At 39.8% G+C, this 18,463-nt stretch overlaps 1 protein-coding gene across 1 annotated transcript in view; it reads left to right on the top strand.

The window, feature by feature from the left end:
• The window catches only part of sec63 (SEC63 homolog, protein translocation regulator), a 79,760-nt gene that overhangs the window by 28,092 nt on the left and 33,205 nt on the right, over window positions 1-18,463 (top strand). The window contains exons 3-5 of the mRNA XM_052025219.1: window positions 5,051-5,165; window positions 15,702-15,814; window positions 16,899-16,960. Of these exons, the coding sequence (XP_051881179.1) occupies window positions 5,051-5,165; window positions 15,702-15,814; window positions 16,899-16,960 (290 nt within the window). The remainder of the gene's footprint in view (window positions 1-5,050; window positions 5,166-15,701; window positions 15,815-16,898; window positions 16,961-18,463) is intronic.

Raw genomic sequence — 18,463 nt, 5'->3', positions numbered from 1 at the left:
TCAACTTGGACTCCTGGGAATATTCTTCTCTTCATATGTGGGTAATGAGGTTGAGCTTGTTCACTGGTGCATATGAGGGGAAGAACCTTGTACTCAACATCTGCAAAATATTTACCAACCCAACCCTATTGTACAACATCTCTGACACTAAAGATTCATTGCAATACTCTAGAAAACGTAGACCACTTCCTTTATCAGGGGAGCTATCTCTCACCAAAGGCGGATATTGATATTAAAATTTACTATTGAGATTAGTATGCAGCATAGCCTTTTGCTTCTGAGGGAAGATCAAGACCTCCAGTGCTGTCTACCAGGCAGTGATCCATTTTCTATACGCTTCTGAGACTCTGAGTGATCACAGCAGCCAGTTCAAGCAACTGGAGAGATACCACCAATACTCCCCACAAAATTCTCCAAGTCCACTGGCAGGATAAGTAAACAAACATCAGTGCCCTTGCCCTTCCTAGCATCACCAGCATTGTGGCCCTATATGCAGGCCATGTTTTTTGCACACCCAATTTCAGACTCTCCAAGCATGCTCTTTTAAGGGAAGAGATTGGGGTCGGAGGAGAATGTTCAGGCATGTTCGAAAGACTTGTGGGGGGGGTTGGAAATTGCAGTATTTCCACTTCTTCCCACCCAAGGAAACTGTCCAAAGACCATTCGCAGTGGAGGAGGAGCATCGGGGATAGTACAGAAAGGGTTGAATCCATGCATTGGGAACACGACGGTGTAAACAGTGGAAGGAGTGTATTACTTCACAAACAACCCATGCCCATCCTGTCAGGCACCTCCTGCCTTTCTGTGGTAGATCCTGTGGGTCTCACATTAGCCTCATCAGTTGCCTTGGACCCCTCTGGACTGGAAGCAAATCATCCTCAATCCTGAGGGACCACCTAATAAGAGAATAATACTATTGAAAGTAGATTTTTTACATTGAATATAAATTCACTAGTTGCGATTTTAAGATTTATAACTGGGTTACTAGTCTAGCAACGTATCTGCTGTGCAACCACTCCACTTATTAACATGAGTGTTTCCGGAACGTTAACTTAAATCTCAGCTTTGTCTTTAAACCTTTCACCCTGCTTTTCTCTATCCAGTTTTAGATCCAGACCTGCACATTCCAAGCTCTGGCTTACTATTTACTTCTCCACCATTTGAGAGCTAGACTTTCGATACTATTAATCCCTAAATACATTGTCTTGTTAGAGTTTCCCTTCATTCAGAAAAATAAAAGCTTATTTCTTTGCATTCAGATTTCCCTCTTAATTATAGTCACCTCTGAACCTTCTTGCTCAGACTTTTGTATAAGTAAGAATGCCATGATTTTTTTTTAAAATGAAGTTGATGGCCACATTGAAGAATCAGATGTTTTGATTATTTCATATATAGTGCGACTGTCTGGTAAAAGTGATGTTAGTCTTGTGGTTTGGTTCAAGATGGGTTACCTGAGACGTGATAACTCGAATGATGTTTCAAATAAATATTTCAGAAATTAATTTATTAGACTAGAAAATCTAATATTCAGTATAGACTTTGAGCATGTACTTAATTGATCTATTACATTGTCTAGTAAGGGCAGAGTTTTAGAGCTCTGTTCAGTTTGGTTTTGAATTGAAGATGTAATTTGCATGAAAGATTAACTGAATCATCACTCTACAAAAGATGGTCACATAAAAGATTCAAAGGTACTTTTTTTCCTTGAGTTCTCATGTACAGACATTTTTTCTGCTCTTCCCTCTGTAGTTTCTGCAACTGAGCACCAATCTTTGTCACTGTTCCCAGTTCTCTGAATTTTTTTTAATATATATTCATGCCTCTGCTACCTTGCAGTATAGTTTTAGTTTTTTGTTCAATAATTTTTCCCTTTCAGGCTTGATTCCACTAGAGGTTGAGCTGAAGTATATTAAATGACGTATCTTATTCTCTTAGTAAGAACTGGGACAAAATAGTTGATTCTTCTGCCATCTTTTTGCTATTACTTGTGTATTTATCTGGTTTCTCAGTTAGTGTTACAATTCCTATTTTAATTTTCCTTTTTGTATATTTTATGGTAATTTAATTCTCTTTTGTCCTTTTAAACACCTATCAATTCCTTATTTGTTTGCCTTTTAATATTCAAGCACTTTACCTTTCTGAAATTGTTTTCCTTTTTTTTAAACTCCTCCATGGTGTGTCATAACCAGCCACAAGGTTTTAAATTTTAATGGAATCTATTTAATTTGAACCGTATTGCCCTTTCAAAGATACCCAGAATTTTTCTGTCTGTTTCAAGTTTTCTTTCAGTTTATCTTTAGTTTTGACATTTTTTCACAATTTATTTTCAAAGCCAAATTTAATCATGGTGTTCAAAAGGGAACTGGATAAATAAAGGGAAGCAAAAAAAAATGCCAGTGTGTTTGTCCTTGCATAGAGTTAGCATGGATTTGATGGTCCAAATGCTTTCTTTTGTATGGTAACCTTTGTGATTCTGATCTACTGAGTGAGAAAGTAGTTCTATATTTAATGAAAGCATTCCATTCCCTTTTCTCCATTCGCTATTTACTATCAGTTTAATTTGGGGGTAGTTGAAATCTCCAGTGATTACTTTTACTTGCTGCTCACCCTGTAGTTTTGTTAACATATTTCTTCCTCCGTTTCCCCTTCCCTGATTAGTGGTCTCTGTTCTACTCCTATTAATCCATTCAATTCCATTTCAGTGATTACAGCATATTTCCTGTCATTTTTTAAAATTTAAATCATATAGCTACTCCAACCTCTTTATCCTAGTGAAGATCTTACAACCCACAATGCTTCGTTTTAATCTTGTTCACTAGTGATGTTTCCATCATCTCTATATTCTTACTACAAATTGTTTCCAGTTCATCCATTCTGTTTTGAATACTGTTTGTTGCTGTACCAACAGTGACCATTTATATAACACTCTTGTCATAGTAATGCCATCCCAAGGAACTTCACAGGAGTTGTCAAACAGAAGATTGATGTAACACACACAAGGAAACTTTAGGGTGGATAATCAAAATCTGATCAAAGAACGACTTTTTTGTGAGTAACTCTCAAAACGAAAGAGGGAAACAAGTTTTAGCGGGAGCATCCCAGAACTTGAAGGGGCATTGGAAGCTAAAGATGCCAATTGTACAGAGATTAAATTCCACTCAAGTATTGTTCTTGATGGGTCTGGAATTTGATTACGGATACTGTGGAGGGTAATAGGGTTGGAGGGAATTTATAAAATGGGAAGAGTGAAACAATGAGTATTTTGAAAACGAGGATAAAAGTCTTTAAGTTGGCATTGCTTAACTGGGCCTTGAGATAGGACAGCAATAATCCTCTTCCATCTTTTCATTTTCTCTTCCATTCCCCTTATTCATTCAAAGCTATATTTTTGGACCTAGTTTTCCTTTCCACAATGGCCTTGGCCCAAGCCTTTTCAGGTGTTGCATGTCCCCAGAGTGCAGCAGCTTCCCGTCACCCAGTTGTTGGTGTCAGTGTCCATTGAGAGAGAATCTTCCTTCCCACAATACTCATCAGTCATGTTTTGACTTTCTTGATGTTTGTCCCTATGCTAGTTTGTGATGTCCCTTATTTTGGCAACATAACTTTAGGGCTCTCAATTCTGACGGCAAGGAGTAAGATTTTAATTATAGAATCTCCTGCAACTTTGGCCTCTCTTGTTCTCTCTAGATGGGATTCTTTTTTGATTTTTATTTTCCATTTTGGAAAAGGAATTTCTTTGGGTTAGGCTTGAGTTTTAAAAACTGCCTTTTCTTGTTGTCTTTCTATACCAGTTTATTTTCTTCTCTAGGCCATCCATCAACTGATCTGTTTCCTAGGCATCCATAAAGAATGAATGAAAGTCAGTGCCTATTGTTAAGAGTAACTGTGCGATGTATAGTACCCAGTGATGCTTGATATCATGTTCTATCATTTTTACCAAAATACATCTTGTGCTGTATTGCTTCCAAGGTACAAAATCTGGAAAAATCACTGATACACATTAATATCTAAGTGCCTTCATTCTATAAGTACAGAAACTGGATTATAGGCACTTTCAAATAAGTAGCTTTAAATTAAAAGTATTGGATGATTTGATTTTGTCTGGAAAAAATTGTTTTTGAATTGTCATAGGATCATTACAGCACAGGTGGAGGAAGTTCAACCCAACAAGTCTGTTAAAATGGCACAGTAATAAAGCCCTGCTGCTTGTTTGAGTGGATGTTACGTGTTCTTAATATTCATATGGTCCATAAACCCCCTCCAAAAAAAAGGCACAAGGGTAAGCCATAGATCCAATTGCTATGTAATAAGATCATGGCCAATATAGTTGATGTGTTTAACTCCTATTTTCTTGCCCATAAACCCTTGATTCCTTTATAGTTAAAAATTTATCTGTCAACTTTGATTATATTCAGTGATTTCATCTCCATTGGAATAGAGGTTCACAGTTCTCAGAAGAAATTTCTCTTCAACTTGCTCTTAAAAATGAGATTCAGTTCCTATTGCTAGACTTCCCAAGGAAACATCCTCACAGTATCACCCTTTCAAACAACCTCTGAATTGTATGTTTCATCTTTTCTAACTTTAGACATTAAGGTATAATCTACTTGATTTTTATTGGAAAGCATTGCCTGAGGGGGTAGCGGAGGAAGAGATCCTTACAACATTTTAGAAGCATCAGTACAAGCCCTTGAATCACTCTGGCATCCATGAAGAATAAATGAATAGTAGGCTAAGGACCAAGTGCTGGAAAATGGGATTAATGTTGATGGCTACTTGATGGATGGCATAGACATGGTGGGCTGAAGGGTCTGTTTCTGTGCTGTATGACTTCGACTCATAAGACAACCCCATGTAGTAACAAATGGCAGTGGACTCAGGCCACAGTAATGGTTCAAATGAAAAAGCCCACTAATATCTTCTGGGCAACTGGAGGTGAATAGTGAATGCAGTCAATGTCCTCTGTAATCTGAGAATTTTTAAAATGACCTTTTCTAATATTTTAAACTAATGTCTGCAAAGAACCCTAACTTTGCTTTCTTTTTAACAGAAAAATAGGACTGATTTCTGGATGGATACTACTCTGCTGTCTTTTATACAAAGTCTCTATAATAGAGAACAGAGAAAAAGAATACAACCCATATGAAGTGCTTGGGGTAGACCCTGTAAGTAGCAATAACTACCATGTTTTCAGTCCAGCAACAATTATACATTATTGCACTACTGAGAGTTTTACTTGAACCCATTGTTTCCCTCCATTCCAGTTCAGTATTCTTGCTCCAATCTGATTTTTTTTTTGTGTTGGGAAAGAGCAGCTCATATTCTTATGAAATTATTGTGTGGTAATTGTCCATTAAAAATAATTAGAACAGTCTGACTAAATTGCTGTCTGATTTATTTTCCATGGAGATGAAAGGAATTGCATAGATGAGCATTGCTGCTGCCACAAGGCTTGATTTGTGAAGTGACAAATGTCTGAAAAAAACTGCAGCCTAAATTTGACATAATACATCACAGTAGAATAGTATTTGAGAATAGTGAAGGAAATTCCCTTTCTACATAATGAGTGTGCTCCAGTTTGGGCTCCTTAGACTCGTCGACCATGCCAAGATATCTTAAGTGGAATTGCATAAAACTATATTTCTGAAAATAAAACCTCATTTTTCACCACCCGTACCTACCACCATATGTTTTTTTAAGGGGAATTGTATATGCTCTTTTGATAATGGTACTGATCTAATCTTTTAAACACGTATAATAGTTGTTCATTAACGAGAGTACAGAATTTTTTTTGTAATCTAAAATTTCAGCAGGTCTCAAGAGGTTAAAAATTGTACAAGATATGGCTGCAGGTTCCATTTTTTTGCTGCTTGAGTTTTGCTTTTTCATGTGGAAATAGATGCTACAAGTCCCCAATACTTAAGGATGCTTTTGAATTCTTAATATAATGAGCATTGAGCGCTAATTTAGTACCAACTACTCTAAAATTGTACATATAATCACTTGCTGAATGAAAGTATACCTCTTTGAAAATAATCAAAGATTTTGGATTGCTTGGCAATCTTAATGAGCTGCAGCAGAATGTTAGAAAGTGGGTGGGCTTTAACTTGGATCATTTCAGTGCATGGTATGTTAATGTACATGGTCCACCATTGAGCATCATGGGAAGGTTGACCAAATGAGGTTAGGATCGAGCACTCAACCTTTTAGTGCTGAGTACACAAGCAGTAAATTGAAATTCTATCAGTGAACTAGAAACTGCCCCTAAAATATTTATTTTGGATTTCGAGTTGAGTTTTAATTGGTTAAATGGGACATAAGAACCAGGAGCAGGGCATCTAGCCCTTCGAGCCTGTTCCATATTATGGCTGATCTACCTCGGTGCTGTTTTTCAGCACTATCATCGGTGATTCATTTAATGTCCAGGAATCTGTTAATCTGTTTTGAATGAATTCAATGACTGAGCATCTAAATCCCTCTGGAGCAGAGAATTCCAAAGGATCATTGCTCTTTGAGTGATGAAATATTTCCTCATCTCAGTGCTAAATAACCTAGCCATTAATGTCAAACTGTGACCCTACATACTAGATTCAGTCAGGGAGAACATCCTCCCTTCATCTAGCCTGTCAAGTCCTTGAACAATTTTGTAAGATTTGAAGAGATCTCTCATCCTGCTGAACTCTGGAGAATACACTCCTAGTCTCCTCAATCTCTTGTAAGGTCACCAGTATAATGAATCTACCCTGCATTCCCTCTATGGCAAATGTATCCTTTCTTGGGTAATGAGACCAGAAATATTCTTGGGGCACTCTCACTAAGGCCTTGTGCAATTGTAATAAGAGTTCCTTATTATGTAATCAAACCCTCTGGTTATAAAGGCTAATGTATCATTTGCCTTAGTAAATGCTTGCAATACGTACACACCCAGGTGCCTTTGAACATCAGTATTCAATTTATCGCCATATTCAGAAAAGCAGAATATTTGTTAAAGTGTTCTGAAATGGATGACTTCATTATTTTTCCCCCCAGTATATTGCATCTATTATGATCTCACCCACTAACTCTGCTTGTATATATCCCCTTGCACTCTCTTTGCATCCTCTTCTTTACTCACAATCTGGCCAATCTTGGAAATGTTACATTTGGTCTTCTCAGCCAAACCTTTGGTTTAGATTACGAATAGCTGGGGCCCTAGCACTGATCCCTACGTCACCCTACAAATCACAGCCAGACAGCATGAGGAGAATCTTTTTATTCCCATTCATTGTTTTCTGTCTGATAACCAATTTTCTATCCATGTCAGTATATAACTGCCAATGGCATGTACTCCAGTCTTATTGGCCAGCCTCCGTGTGGCACATCATTAAAGACCTTCCCAAAATCCAAATGCACCACATCCACTTTTTCCTTATCTATTCTGCAAGTCACATCCTCAAAGAACTCCAGTAGATTAGTCACATGTGATTTTCCTTTAATCTATTTTGACTCTGCTATTATTCTTTGAGGAGTTCTATTACTACGTCTTTCATTATAGATTCCAGATTTTCTCTACCACTGATAGATCAACTAATAACAAAGTAGTTCTATTTTTCTTAATTCCTTTCTTGAATAGTAAGGTTTAGTTTGTATCCTGCAATCCACAGGAACACTTCCATAAGCTGTAGAACCCTGGATGATGACAACTAGTGCATATACTATCTCTATAGAACTCTGGGATGTGGAGTATCTATGGGATTTTTCAGCTTTAAAACTCACCAACTTCTCTCATACTATTTTCTGAACAATAATTCCTTCTATTTGTTGTTCTCTGATCCTTTGATTCTCTAATATGCCCATTTGGTTTTGGGCGTCTTCTGTGGACACAGCTGCCAAGTAATTTAATTCCTTTTGCTATATTACATTATAAATTCTCCTGCCTCTGTCTTGACAGAGACCCACACCTGTGCTCATAGTTTTTTTCTTTTTACTTACCTATAACAACTTTTACAATGTTTTTTTTGTTTCCCACCAGTCCACTCTCATATTGTAATATATCTTTACTTATCAATATATTGGTTTTCCTTTGCTGAATTCTAAAATGCTACCAATCCTCAGGCTGACTGCTATTTCCAGCAACTTTGAGCTTTTTTTGATTTAATGCTATCTTTAATTTCTCTTGTAAACCTCAGGTGAATTTTGTGTTCTTCCTTTTGAGGTTTTTCTGCCTTGAGGGAGTACATTTCTTATGCAATTTGTTCGTTATTTCTATAAAAATGCTAACATTGTCTTCCCACCAAGTTACCTTTCAATGTGTTCACCCAATCAACCAGAACCAACTCTATTCTTGTGGTAGTAAGAGCTGGGGTTGAGAGTCGGAATGTGGCAATAGCTGGAGGGTGAGGGAATGAAAAAGGAGATTTTTACTAAGTGAAATAGTAATAGGAAATAAAGAACAGACAGAGGAATTATATTACTTTGCATCTATCTTCATAGAAGAAGGCACATAGAGCCTGATTAACCTGTCATTTACCTCTCGTGTTTTACCAAATTTAGTAGTGCACAATTTGGCTTTCATACTTTCGTTCATAATAATAACATCACTTCCAAAAATATACTTTGAAGTATAGAGATATTTCTAAAATTTGATAAATCAGCATGAAAATTAAAGTTACATTAAAAAAAATACTGTAATGCTCTGAAATGCTTAAATAATACAGTAAGTACACATGCAACAGTGTTGGTTGATATATGATGACGAACTAGGACACACAGTTCTAGGACCCACAGATGGGAATCGGATGAGTAGGTCAGAGGAAGAAGGGGATGGAAGAAAAGTCAGATCTAACAGGTAGAGAGGCTTTGAGGAAGGAGAAGCAGAGCACAGGCTATAAAAATAAGGCAGATGGGCTAAAGTACATTTACTTAAATGCAAGAAGCATCAGGAATAAGGGACATGAACTGAGAGCTTGGATAAGTACATGGGACTACAATATTGTGGCTGTCACAGAGACATGGCTGACATCAGGGCAGGAATAGATATTGAATATTCCTGGTTTTCAGTGTTTTAAAAGGGATAGGGAGGGGAGGAGGAGGGGTGGCGATACTGGTCAGGGACACTTACACAGCTGCAGAAAGGGTGGATGATGTAGAAGGATCCTCTCTAGAGTCAATATGGGTGGAAGTTAGGAACAAGAAAGGAGCAGTTACTCTACTGGGAGTATTCTATAAGCCCCCCGGTAGCAGTAGGGATACTGAGGAGCAGATTGGGAGGCAGTTTTTGGAAAGATGCAAAAATAACAGGGTTATTATAGTGGGAGACTTCAACTTCCCAAATACTGATTGGCACCTGCTTAGTGCCAAAGGTTCAGATGGGGTGGCGTTTGTGTGTCCAGGGCGGATTCTTGTCACAGTATGTTGACAGGCCGACTAGACGAAATGCCATATTAGATCTAGTTTTAGGTAATGAACCGGGAAAGGTGACAGATCTATTGGTGGGTGAGCATTTGGGGGACAGCGACCACTGCTCCATAACCTTTAGAATTGTCATGGACAGGGATAGGAGCAAAGAGGACATGAAGGTATTTAATTGGGGAAAGGTGAATTATGAGGCTATAAGGCGAACTTGAGAGTGTAAATTGATGACATTTTTGAAGGGAAATGTACTATAGAGATGTGGTCGATGTTCAGGGATCTCTTGCAGGATGTTAGGGATAAATTTGTCCTGGTGAGGCAGAGAAGGAATGGCAGGGTGAGGGAACCATGGGTGACAAGAGAGGTGGAAAAACTAGTTAGGAAGAAGAAGGTAGCATACATAAGGTGTAAGCAGCAAGGTTCAGACAGGGCTCGTGAGGAATATAGAGTAGCAAGGAGGGAACTTAAGAAGGAACTGAGGAGAGTGAGAAGGGGACATGAAAAGGCTTTGGCGAGTAGGATTAAGGAGAATCCCAAGGCTTTTTACTCGTACGTGAAGAGCAGAAGGATGGCTAGAGTAAAGGTAGGTCTGATTAAAGGTGGGAAGCTGTGGAAGTGGGTGAGGTTCTCAATGAATACTTCTCTTCCGTATTCACCAAGGAGAGGGGTCTTGATGACACTGAGGACAGTGTTGGTAAGGGTAATGTTCTAGAGTATGTAGCTATCAAGAGAGGATGTGTTGGAGCTGTTAGAAAATATTAGGACAGATAAGTCCCTGGGGTCTGACGGAATACTCCCCAGGCTGCTTCGTGAGGCGAGGGAAGAGATTGCTGAACTGTTGGCTAGGATCTTTGAGTCCTCATTATCCACGGGAATGGTACCGGAGGATTGGAGGGTGGTGAATGTTGTCCCCTTATTCAAAAAAGGTAGTAGGGATAGTCCAGGGAATTACTGACCAGTGATCCTTACGTCTGTGGTGGGTAAGCTGCTAGAAAGGATTCTAAGAGATAGGACCTATGATCATTTAGAGAATCATGGGCTGATTAGGGACAGCCAGCATGGATTTGTGAAGGGAAGATCTTGCCTCACTAGCCTGATAGGGTTCTTTGAGGAGGTGACCAGGAAGATCGATGAGGGTAGTGCAGTGGATGTGGGCTACATGGATTTTAGTAAGGTGTTTGACAAGGTTCTGCATGGTAGGCTTCTTCAGAAGGTCAGAGGCCAAGGGATCCAGTGAGGCTTGGCTGTGTGGGTTCAGAATTGGCTTGCCTGTAGAAAGCAGAGGGTTGTGGTGGAGGGAGTGCATTGGGATTGGAGGGCTGTGACTAGTGGTGTCCCACAGGGATCTGTTCTGGGACCTCTACTTCTTGTGATTTTTATTAATGACTTAGATGAGGGGGTGGAAGGGTGCGTTAGCAAGTTTGCGGATGACACAAAGATCGGTGGTGTTGTGGATAGTGTGGAGGGCTGTTGAAGCTTACAGAAGGATATTGATAGGATGCAGAGCTGGGCTGAGGAGTGGCAGATGGAGTTCAATCCGGAGAAGTGTGAGGCGGTACACTTTGGAAGGACAAACTCCAAGGCGGAATACAAGGTAAATGGCAGGATTCTGGGGAGTGTGGAGGAGCAGAGGGATCTGGGGGTTCACATCCACAGATCCATGAAAGTTGCCTCACTGGTGGATAGAGTAGTTAAGAAAGCTTATGGGATGTTAGCTTTCATAAGTTGTGGGATCGAGTTTAAGAGCCACGAAGTAATGATGCAGCTTTACAAAACTGGTTAGACCACACTTAAAGTACTGTGTCCAGTTCTGGTCGCCTCATTATAGGAAGGATGTGGAGGCGTTGGAAAGGGTGCAGAGGAGATTTACCAGGATGCTGCCTGGATTAGAGAGTATGGATTATGAGGAGAGACTAAAGGAGCTAGGGCTTTACTCATTGGAGAGGAGGAGGATGAGGGGAGAAATGATAGAGGTATACAAAGTATTAAGAGGAATAGATAGAGTGGACAGCCAGCACCTCTTTCCCAGGGCACCAATGCTCAAAAGAAGAGGACATGGTTTTAAGGTAATGGGTGGGAAGTTCAAGGGAGACGTCAGAGGGAGGTTTTTCACCCAGAGAGTGGTTGGTGCATGGAATGTGCTGCCTGGGGTGGTGGTGGAGGCTGATACGTTGGTCAAGTTCAAGAGATTGTTAGATAAACATATGGAGGAATTTAAGATAGAGCGATATGTGGGAGGAAGGGGTTAGATAGTCTTAGGAGTGGTTTGAAGGTCAGCAGAACATGGTGGGCTGAAGGCCCTGTATTGTGCTGTATTGTTCTATGTTGCTGTGGAATTTTGAAAGTTGCATGACCAGGCAAGTATGATTATTTTAATTGCTCATTAATCGAGTGGACTTTGCACAGTTTTGGCAGCAGTGATGTGCATGTCATAATACAATAATAATGATGCGTTGTAGGTATACAAGAAAATATTCTGAGGGGAGAGGGTGAGCAGCCAGAAGTCTTGGTACATGTAGGTACCAATGACATAGGTAGAAAAAGAGAAGAGGTCCTGAAGGAGGAATACAAGGCATTGGGGAGAAGGTTGAGAAGTAGGACCTCAAGGGTAGTAATCTCAGGATTACTACCTGTGCCACGTGTCAATGATAGGAAGAATAGAAAGCTCTGGCAGATGAATGCGTGGCTGAGTGACTGGTGCAGGGGGCAGGGCTTCAGATTTTTGGATAATTGGGACCTTTTTTGGGGGAGGCATGACCTATTTGCTAAGGATGGGTTGCACCTAAACTCCAGAGGTTCCAATATCTTGGCGGGAATGTTTGATTTAGTTGTAGGGGAGGGTTTAAACTGATCTGGCAGGGGGATGGAAACCAGGATGTTAGGTTACAAGATGCTAAGGTAAAGGAGGGAGTTTATAGAAACAAGTCCAATGAGGATGGCAAGAAGGACAGGCAGGTGAGAAGTCAGGATAATTTGCTGAATAATAGAAGTACAACAAGTCAGGATGTTAGGATACAGAATGTTAGGATAGGGGATGAGGTATATAGGAACATGTCTAAGGTAGTATGTAGTGAAGATGGTAAGAAGGATAGACAGGTGGAAAGCCAGGATAATCTGCTGAACAATAGAAGTACAACAAAATTAATAGCAGATACCGGACTAAACGTACTATATGTAAATGCACGTAGCATTAGGAATAAAGTAGATGACCTAGTGGCACAACTACAGGTTAATAAATACGACATTGTGGCAATCACCGAATCATGGCTTTATGATGGATGTGATTGGGAACTGAATGTCCAGGGGTACACAGTGTATAGGAAGGATAGGCGGGTAGGCAGAGGGGGAGGTGTGGCCATGATGGTTAGTAGTGATATAAAATCGATAGAAAGGAAGGATATTGGGTCAGAGGAGGTGGAATCCTTGTGGGTGGAGCTAAGGAATAGCAAGGGTAAAAGGACAATAGTAGCAGTCATATATAGGCCCCCTAATAGCAGTCAGCAAGTGGACGATAAGTTGCAGTTTGAGATAGAAAAAGCATGCTGGAGTGACAGTGTGAAGACAATTATAGGGGATTTTAACATGAAGGTGGACTGGGAAATCCAGAATGGCGGTAGTACTCAGGAGAGGGAGTTTGTGGAATGTCTAAGGGACGTTTTTCCAGAGCAACTTGTTGAAGAGCCCACCAGGGGATCGGCTGTTTTGGATTGGGTGCTGTGTAATGAACTGGAGGTGATTAGGGAACTAAAGGTAAAGGAACCACTGGGAACCAGTGATCACAATATGATTGAGTTCAGTTTCAAGTTTGAGAAGGAGAAACTGATAACTGGTGTATCGATATTTCAGTGGAACAAAGGAAATTACAATGGTATGAGAGAGGAGTTGGCCCTAATTGATTGGAAGAGTAAGCTGGCTGGAGGAACGGCAGAGGAGAAATGGAAGGAATTTCTACAGGAAATAAGGAAATTGCAGGATAGATATATACCAAGAAAAAAGGTTTTTAATGGAAAAAAGGCACAAATGTGGATAACGAGAGAGGTGAAGGCTAAAATAAAAGCAAAAGGGGCGGCGTACAAAGAAGCAAAAATTAGTGGGAAAACAGAAGACTGGGAAGCTTTTAAAAACCTGCAGAGAGAAACTAAGAAGGTCATTAGGAAAGAAAAGATGAATTATGAAAGGAAGTTGGCGGATAACATTTGAAAGGATACTAAGAGTTTTTTTAAATACATAAGGAATAAAAGAGAGACACGGGTTGACATAGGACCAATTGATAACGGTGCAGGAGGTATTATAATGGACGATAGAGAGATGGCAGAGGAATTGAATGAATATTTTGCATCGGTCTTCACCGTGGAGGACATCAGCAATGTGCCGGTTAGTCAGGAGTCTCACGAAATGGAATTGAGTTCAGTTAAGATTACTAGGGAGAAGGTGCTAGGAAAACTAAATGGACTAAAGACTGATAAGTCTCCCGGACCGGATGAGGTGCATCCCCGGTTTCTGAAGGAGGTGGCTTTAGAGATAGCACAGTCATTGGCGATAATTTTCCAGAAATCGATAGATTCCGGCGTGGTTCCGGAGGACTGGAGGGTCGCAAATGTAGTTCCGTTGTATAAGAAAGGTGGGAGGCAGCATAAAGGAAATTACAGACCTATTAGTCTGACGTCAGTGGTGGGAAAGTTATTGGAATCTATCCTCAAAGACGGGGTTACGGAATACCTAGAGGCGCAGGGCAGGATAGGTCCTAGCCAACATGGTTTTGTGAAGGGAAGATCCTGCCTGACCAACCTATTGGAGTTTTTTGAAGAAATTACAGGTAAGGTGGATAAGGGAGAGGTGGTAGATGTTGTGTATTTAGACTTTCAAAAGGCCTTTGATAAGGTGCCTCACAAGAGACTGATTAATAAGATGAGAGGTCATGGAATTACGGGTAGGATAACAGAATGGGTGGAGCATTGGCTGGTTGACAGGAAGCAAAGAGTGGAAGTAAAAGGATCTCGTTCTGGTTGGTTACCGGTTACTAGTGGTGTGCCACAGGGGTCGGTGTTGGGACCGCTCCTTTTTACCTTGTACATTAACGATTTGGATGATGGAATAAATGGTTTCGTGGCTAAGTTTGCGGATGACACCAAGATAGGGGGAGGAGTAGGGAGTATTGAAGAGATAGGAAGGTTGCAGAGGGACCTAGACAGTTTAGGAGAATGGGCAAGGAAATGGCAGATGAGATTCAATGTAGGGAAATGTGCAGTTGTACACTTTGGAAGCAGAAATAAGCGGGCAGATTATTATCTAGGAGGAGAGAAAATCCAAAGCACGGAAGTACAAAGGGACTTGGTACTCGTGTAGCATTCCTTAAAGGTTAACCACCAGGTCGGATTGGTGGTAAAGAAAGCGAATGCTATGTTGGCATTCATTTCGAGAGGTATAGTGTATAAAAGTAAGGAAGTGTTGATGAGGCTCTACGGGGCACTAGTGAGGCCTCATTTGGAATATTGTGCGCCGTTTTGGGCCCTACATCTTAGGAAGGATGTGTTGACATTGGAGAGGGTTCAGAGGAGATTTACGAGGATGATTCCAGGAATGAAAGGGCTTACGTATGAGGAGCGTTTGTCGGCTCTTGGACTGTACTCGCTGGAGTACAGAAGAATGAGAGGGGACCTCATAGCGACATTTAAAATATTGATAGGAAAGGACAGAGTAAGTGTGGCTAGGCTGTTTCCCTTGGTGGGTGAGTCCAGGACCAGAGGGCACAATCGTAGAATTAGAGGGTACAGTTTCAAAACAGAGATGAGGAAAAATTTCTTTAGCCAGAGGGTGGTGAATTTGTGGAACTCCTTGCCACGTACAGCAGTGGAGGCCAGATCAGTGGGGGCGTTCAAGGAGGAGATAGATAGATATCTAAATAGTCAGGATATCAAGGGATATGGGGATAAGGCCGGTAATTGGGATTAGATTAGTTTTTGTTTTCTTCTTCTTCCCCCATTCCCCATTTCTCATTTCTATTTCCCTTTCCTTGGAGCAGACTCGATGGGCCGAATGGCCTGCTTCTGCTCCCTTGTCTTGTGATCTTGTGAAAATTTAGTTTTTATATACATAAAGTGTAACACCTTTGTAGCTTTAAACAAAACCCAGATTACCACAGTTTTAATCTCTTGATCATAAAGAGTGAATAGCTTCCATTAACTCTGAAATGTAAAATTCACACTCCCAAATTATGTATCCAAAAATATCCAAGTTTTAGGTTGAGAAAGGATGACGAATTGGGTATTTCAATAAATAAATAATAGTCCTGTTTTTATTTCATAACTTAGGGAGCCTCTGTGGCAGAAATCAAAAAACAGTACCGCCAGTTGTCACTTAAACATCACCCAGATAAAGGAGGCGATGAAGTCCTGTTTATGAGGATTGCGAAAGCCTATGCTGCGTAAGTAGTGCATCATGAGTTACAAAAATGGAAAATGAAATGGAGCAAATTGTGGCAATTACCCAGCCCTGGTGTTATGTTTTTTTTAATTCTGTGCTTGTGATGCCCAGGCAGACTGTACTTAACTGTCAATTCCTAGAATCCTTAGGAAAATGGTAGTAGCCCTTTTCTTGATCACTTGTAGGCCAGGCCAAAGAAACCATGTAGGACAGCATTTGGACAATTTTTTGGTCACTATTGTTGAATTGCAGAATTATTTAGTAGCTCTTCACTCTGGAATTTGGGCTTGCTCTCTGAGTTGCTAAATCAGTTTTAAAAGTGCTGCACTTCTGCCTGAATTGCTGATTGGCCCTATGTACTGTGCCTTTTTTTTTCCTGAATAAAAGTGCCGTTGTTATGTTTGATCATTGAGCAATCCTAAATGTTGATCTTGCTGTTCAATCATTTATAGTACTTGCTGATCTGTGACATTATTAGCATGCTCAACTCTTGTGGAAACAATATTATAACATAATCAGAGAATAAGTCACAAAATTCTAGGATCTTACTAGTGTTTCAGAAATTGCTTTCCAAAATCCTTGTGTTTTCTATGAAAGTTTGTGATTGGATCGCAATACTTTATTCATTGTGCATTATCAAAGATGCTTTGACTAAATGTATTTCCTACCAGTGAAAATTCTAAGTTGTTGAAATGTTAAATTAGATTTTCTTTTAAGTAATTGGAATAAAATGATTGGGATATTGAAGCACCTGCTTCTGAAGTACTTTTTGTTAAACTTCATTTGGAGCTTCAATATTTGTGGCTGTATAGTTTCAATTAATGTACTGTACAGTAGTTACTCATCATTTTAAAAGAATGGATATTTTAAATAGGCTCATCTTCTGTTAATGTGCTAATTTGTCAGCACACAAATTACTAGCTATGCTGTGTGAACAAACAATGATGAAACCTGATCATTGGGTCAAAGGTTAAAACCTGGAAATTAATTACAACCATATTAATTGTAGACAAAACTCAGTTTTACTTGTATCTTTGGAGTGTTAATGATTTCAGTGTTTAATATTACAGCTAATTCTCTTTCAGTTTAACAGATGAAGAGTCTCGTAAAAATTGGGAAGAATATGGCAATCCAGATGGTCCACAAGGTATTTTGGCACCTTGATTGTTTCATTTTGCCTGCAAATTCGTATTTGAAAAATCCATTTCGTTTTGTCCTTTTTTCTTTGAAGTTTTCTTCTAGTTCTGTCATAGAATTATGAATTTCCCAGTAGCTGGCTATATTGTCATTGAGTAATACAGCACAGGAACATGCTCTTCGGCCTAACTTGTCCATCCCAGCCAAGATGCCCATGTAAGCTAGTTCCATTTGCTTGCATTTGGACTATATCCTTCTGAATCTTTCTTATCCATGTACCTGTCCAAATGTGTTTTAAATGTTGCTATTGTACCACCTTCAACTATTTCCTCTGGCAGTTTGTTCCATATACGCATTGTGTGAAGAAGTTGCCCCTTGGGTCCCTTTTCAATCTTTCCCTTCTCACCTTAAACCCATGTCCTCTAGTTTTTGATTCCCTTTCCCTGGGAAAAAGACTATTATATTATGGATGAAGGTGTTTGTACAAGACACTCACCAATTAGGCATTTAAAAAGTAATTTTATGCTCTTCAAGGCATGGGATATCACTTTGGGGGAAAAAAGAGCTCTAGAACACTTAATACCCAGGTTCAGATATAAGATACATGAAACTATATTAAGATTTCCTCCACTCTAGCCCAAAAACATTGCGAGTCTCTAAGCTGTGAAGAATGCCAGCTTTTCGAAATGTATGCCTTATTTTCAATTTCCAACCATTTTTAAACTTGTATGAATCAAAATTGCTAATTAATTATGGTGTGAACTTGCCCCTTCTCAATTGGAGAGAAAAGTACCTTGCATTTTTTTAGTGCCTCATTTGATCTTGGGACCTCCCAAAAGATTTCACTGCACTTTCTTTGTAACTGTAACTCTATATTTTGCATTCTATTATTGCTTTTCCCTTGTACTACCTCGATGTACTGTTGTGAAATGATCTGTATGGATGGCATGCAAAACAGTTTTTCATTGTACCTCGGTACATAGGATCATAATAATTAATTATCAAGCTCAACAGCCAGTGACGAGTTGAACTTGTCACCACTGAGAAATCTCTGGACTAGTTAGAGCTGTGCAGCCAAATGAGAGGGAGTGACATCATTTTCCATCACATCTAACAGGAGATTGTGAGAAACTGAGTTGGGCTGTCTGTCAACATATGGCATACCTGCTTACAGTACCTACAATGTACCACACCACTCATCCCAGCTTTCATAGGCAGATTCTCTATAATGTCTCAGTGGTTCGCATTACACCTCACTGTGCAACAGTGTGATCACTAATTGTTTCATTGCTGCAAGAGCATCAGTGGAGAGCTGAGGACTTAACCTGGTTCCTGGCACAGCAGTGCAGAGGGCAGGGAGTTGCATTATATTCGTGGCACATCAAGGCTGTCAGTAATGTGCCTCTACGTTTAATTGGTGCTGATATTGTTATTTCTGCAAATGAGTCAGTACTAAATGAGGTACCATTGTATTTCTATGTACCATGCCATAATCACACGTTTCATGGGATTG

The sequence above is a fragment of the Pristis pectinata genome, chromosome 10, assembly GCF_009764475.1.
Source record: "Pristis pectinata isolate sPriPec2 chromosome 10, sPriPec2.1.pri, whole genome shotgun sequence".
Classification (NCBI taxonomy): Eukaryota; Metazoa; Chordata; class Chondrichthyes; order Rhinopristiformes; family Pristidae; genus Pristis; species Pristis pectinata.
Note: the sequence above shows the minus strand (reverse complement) of the source record. Positions and strands in the feature narration are given on the sequence as shown.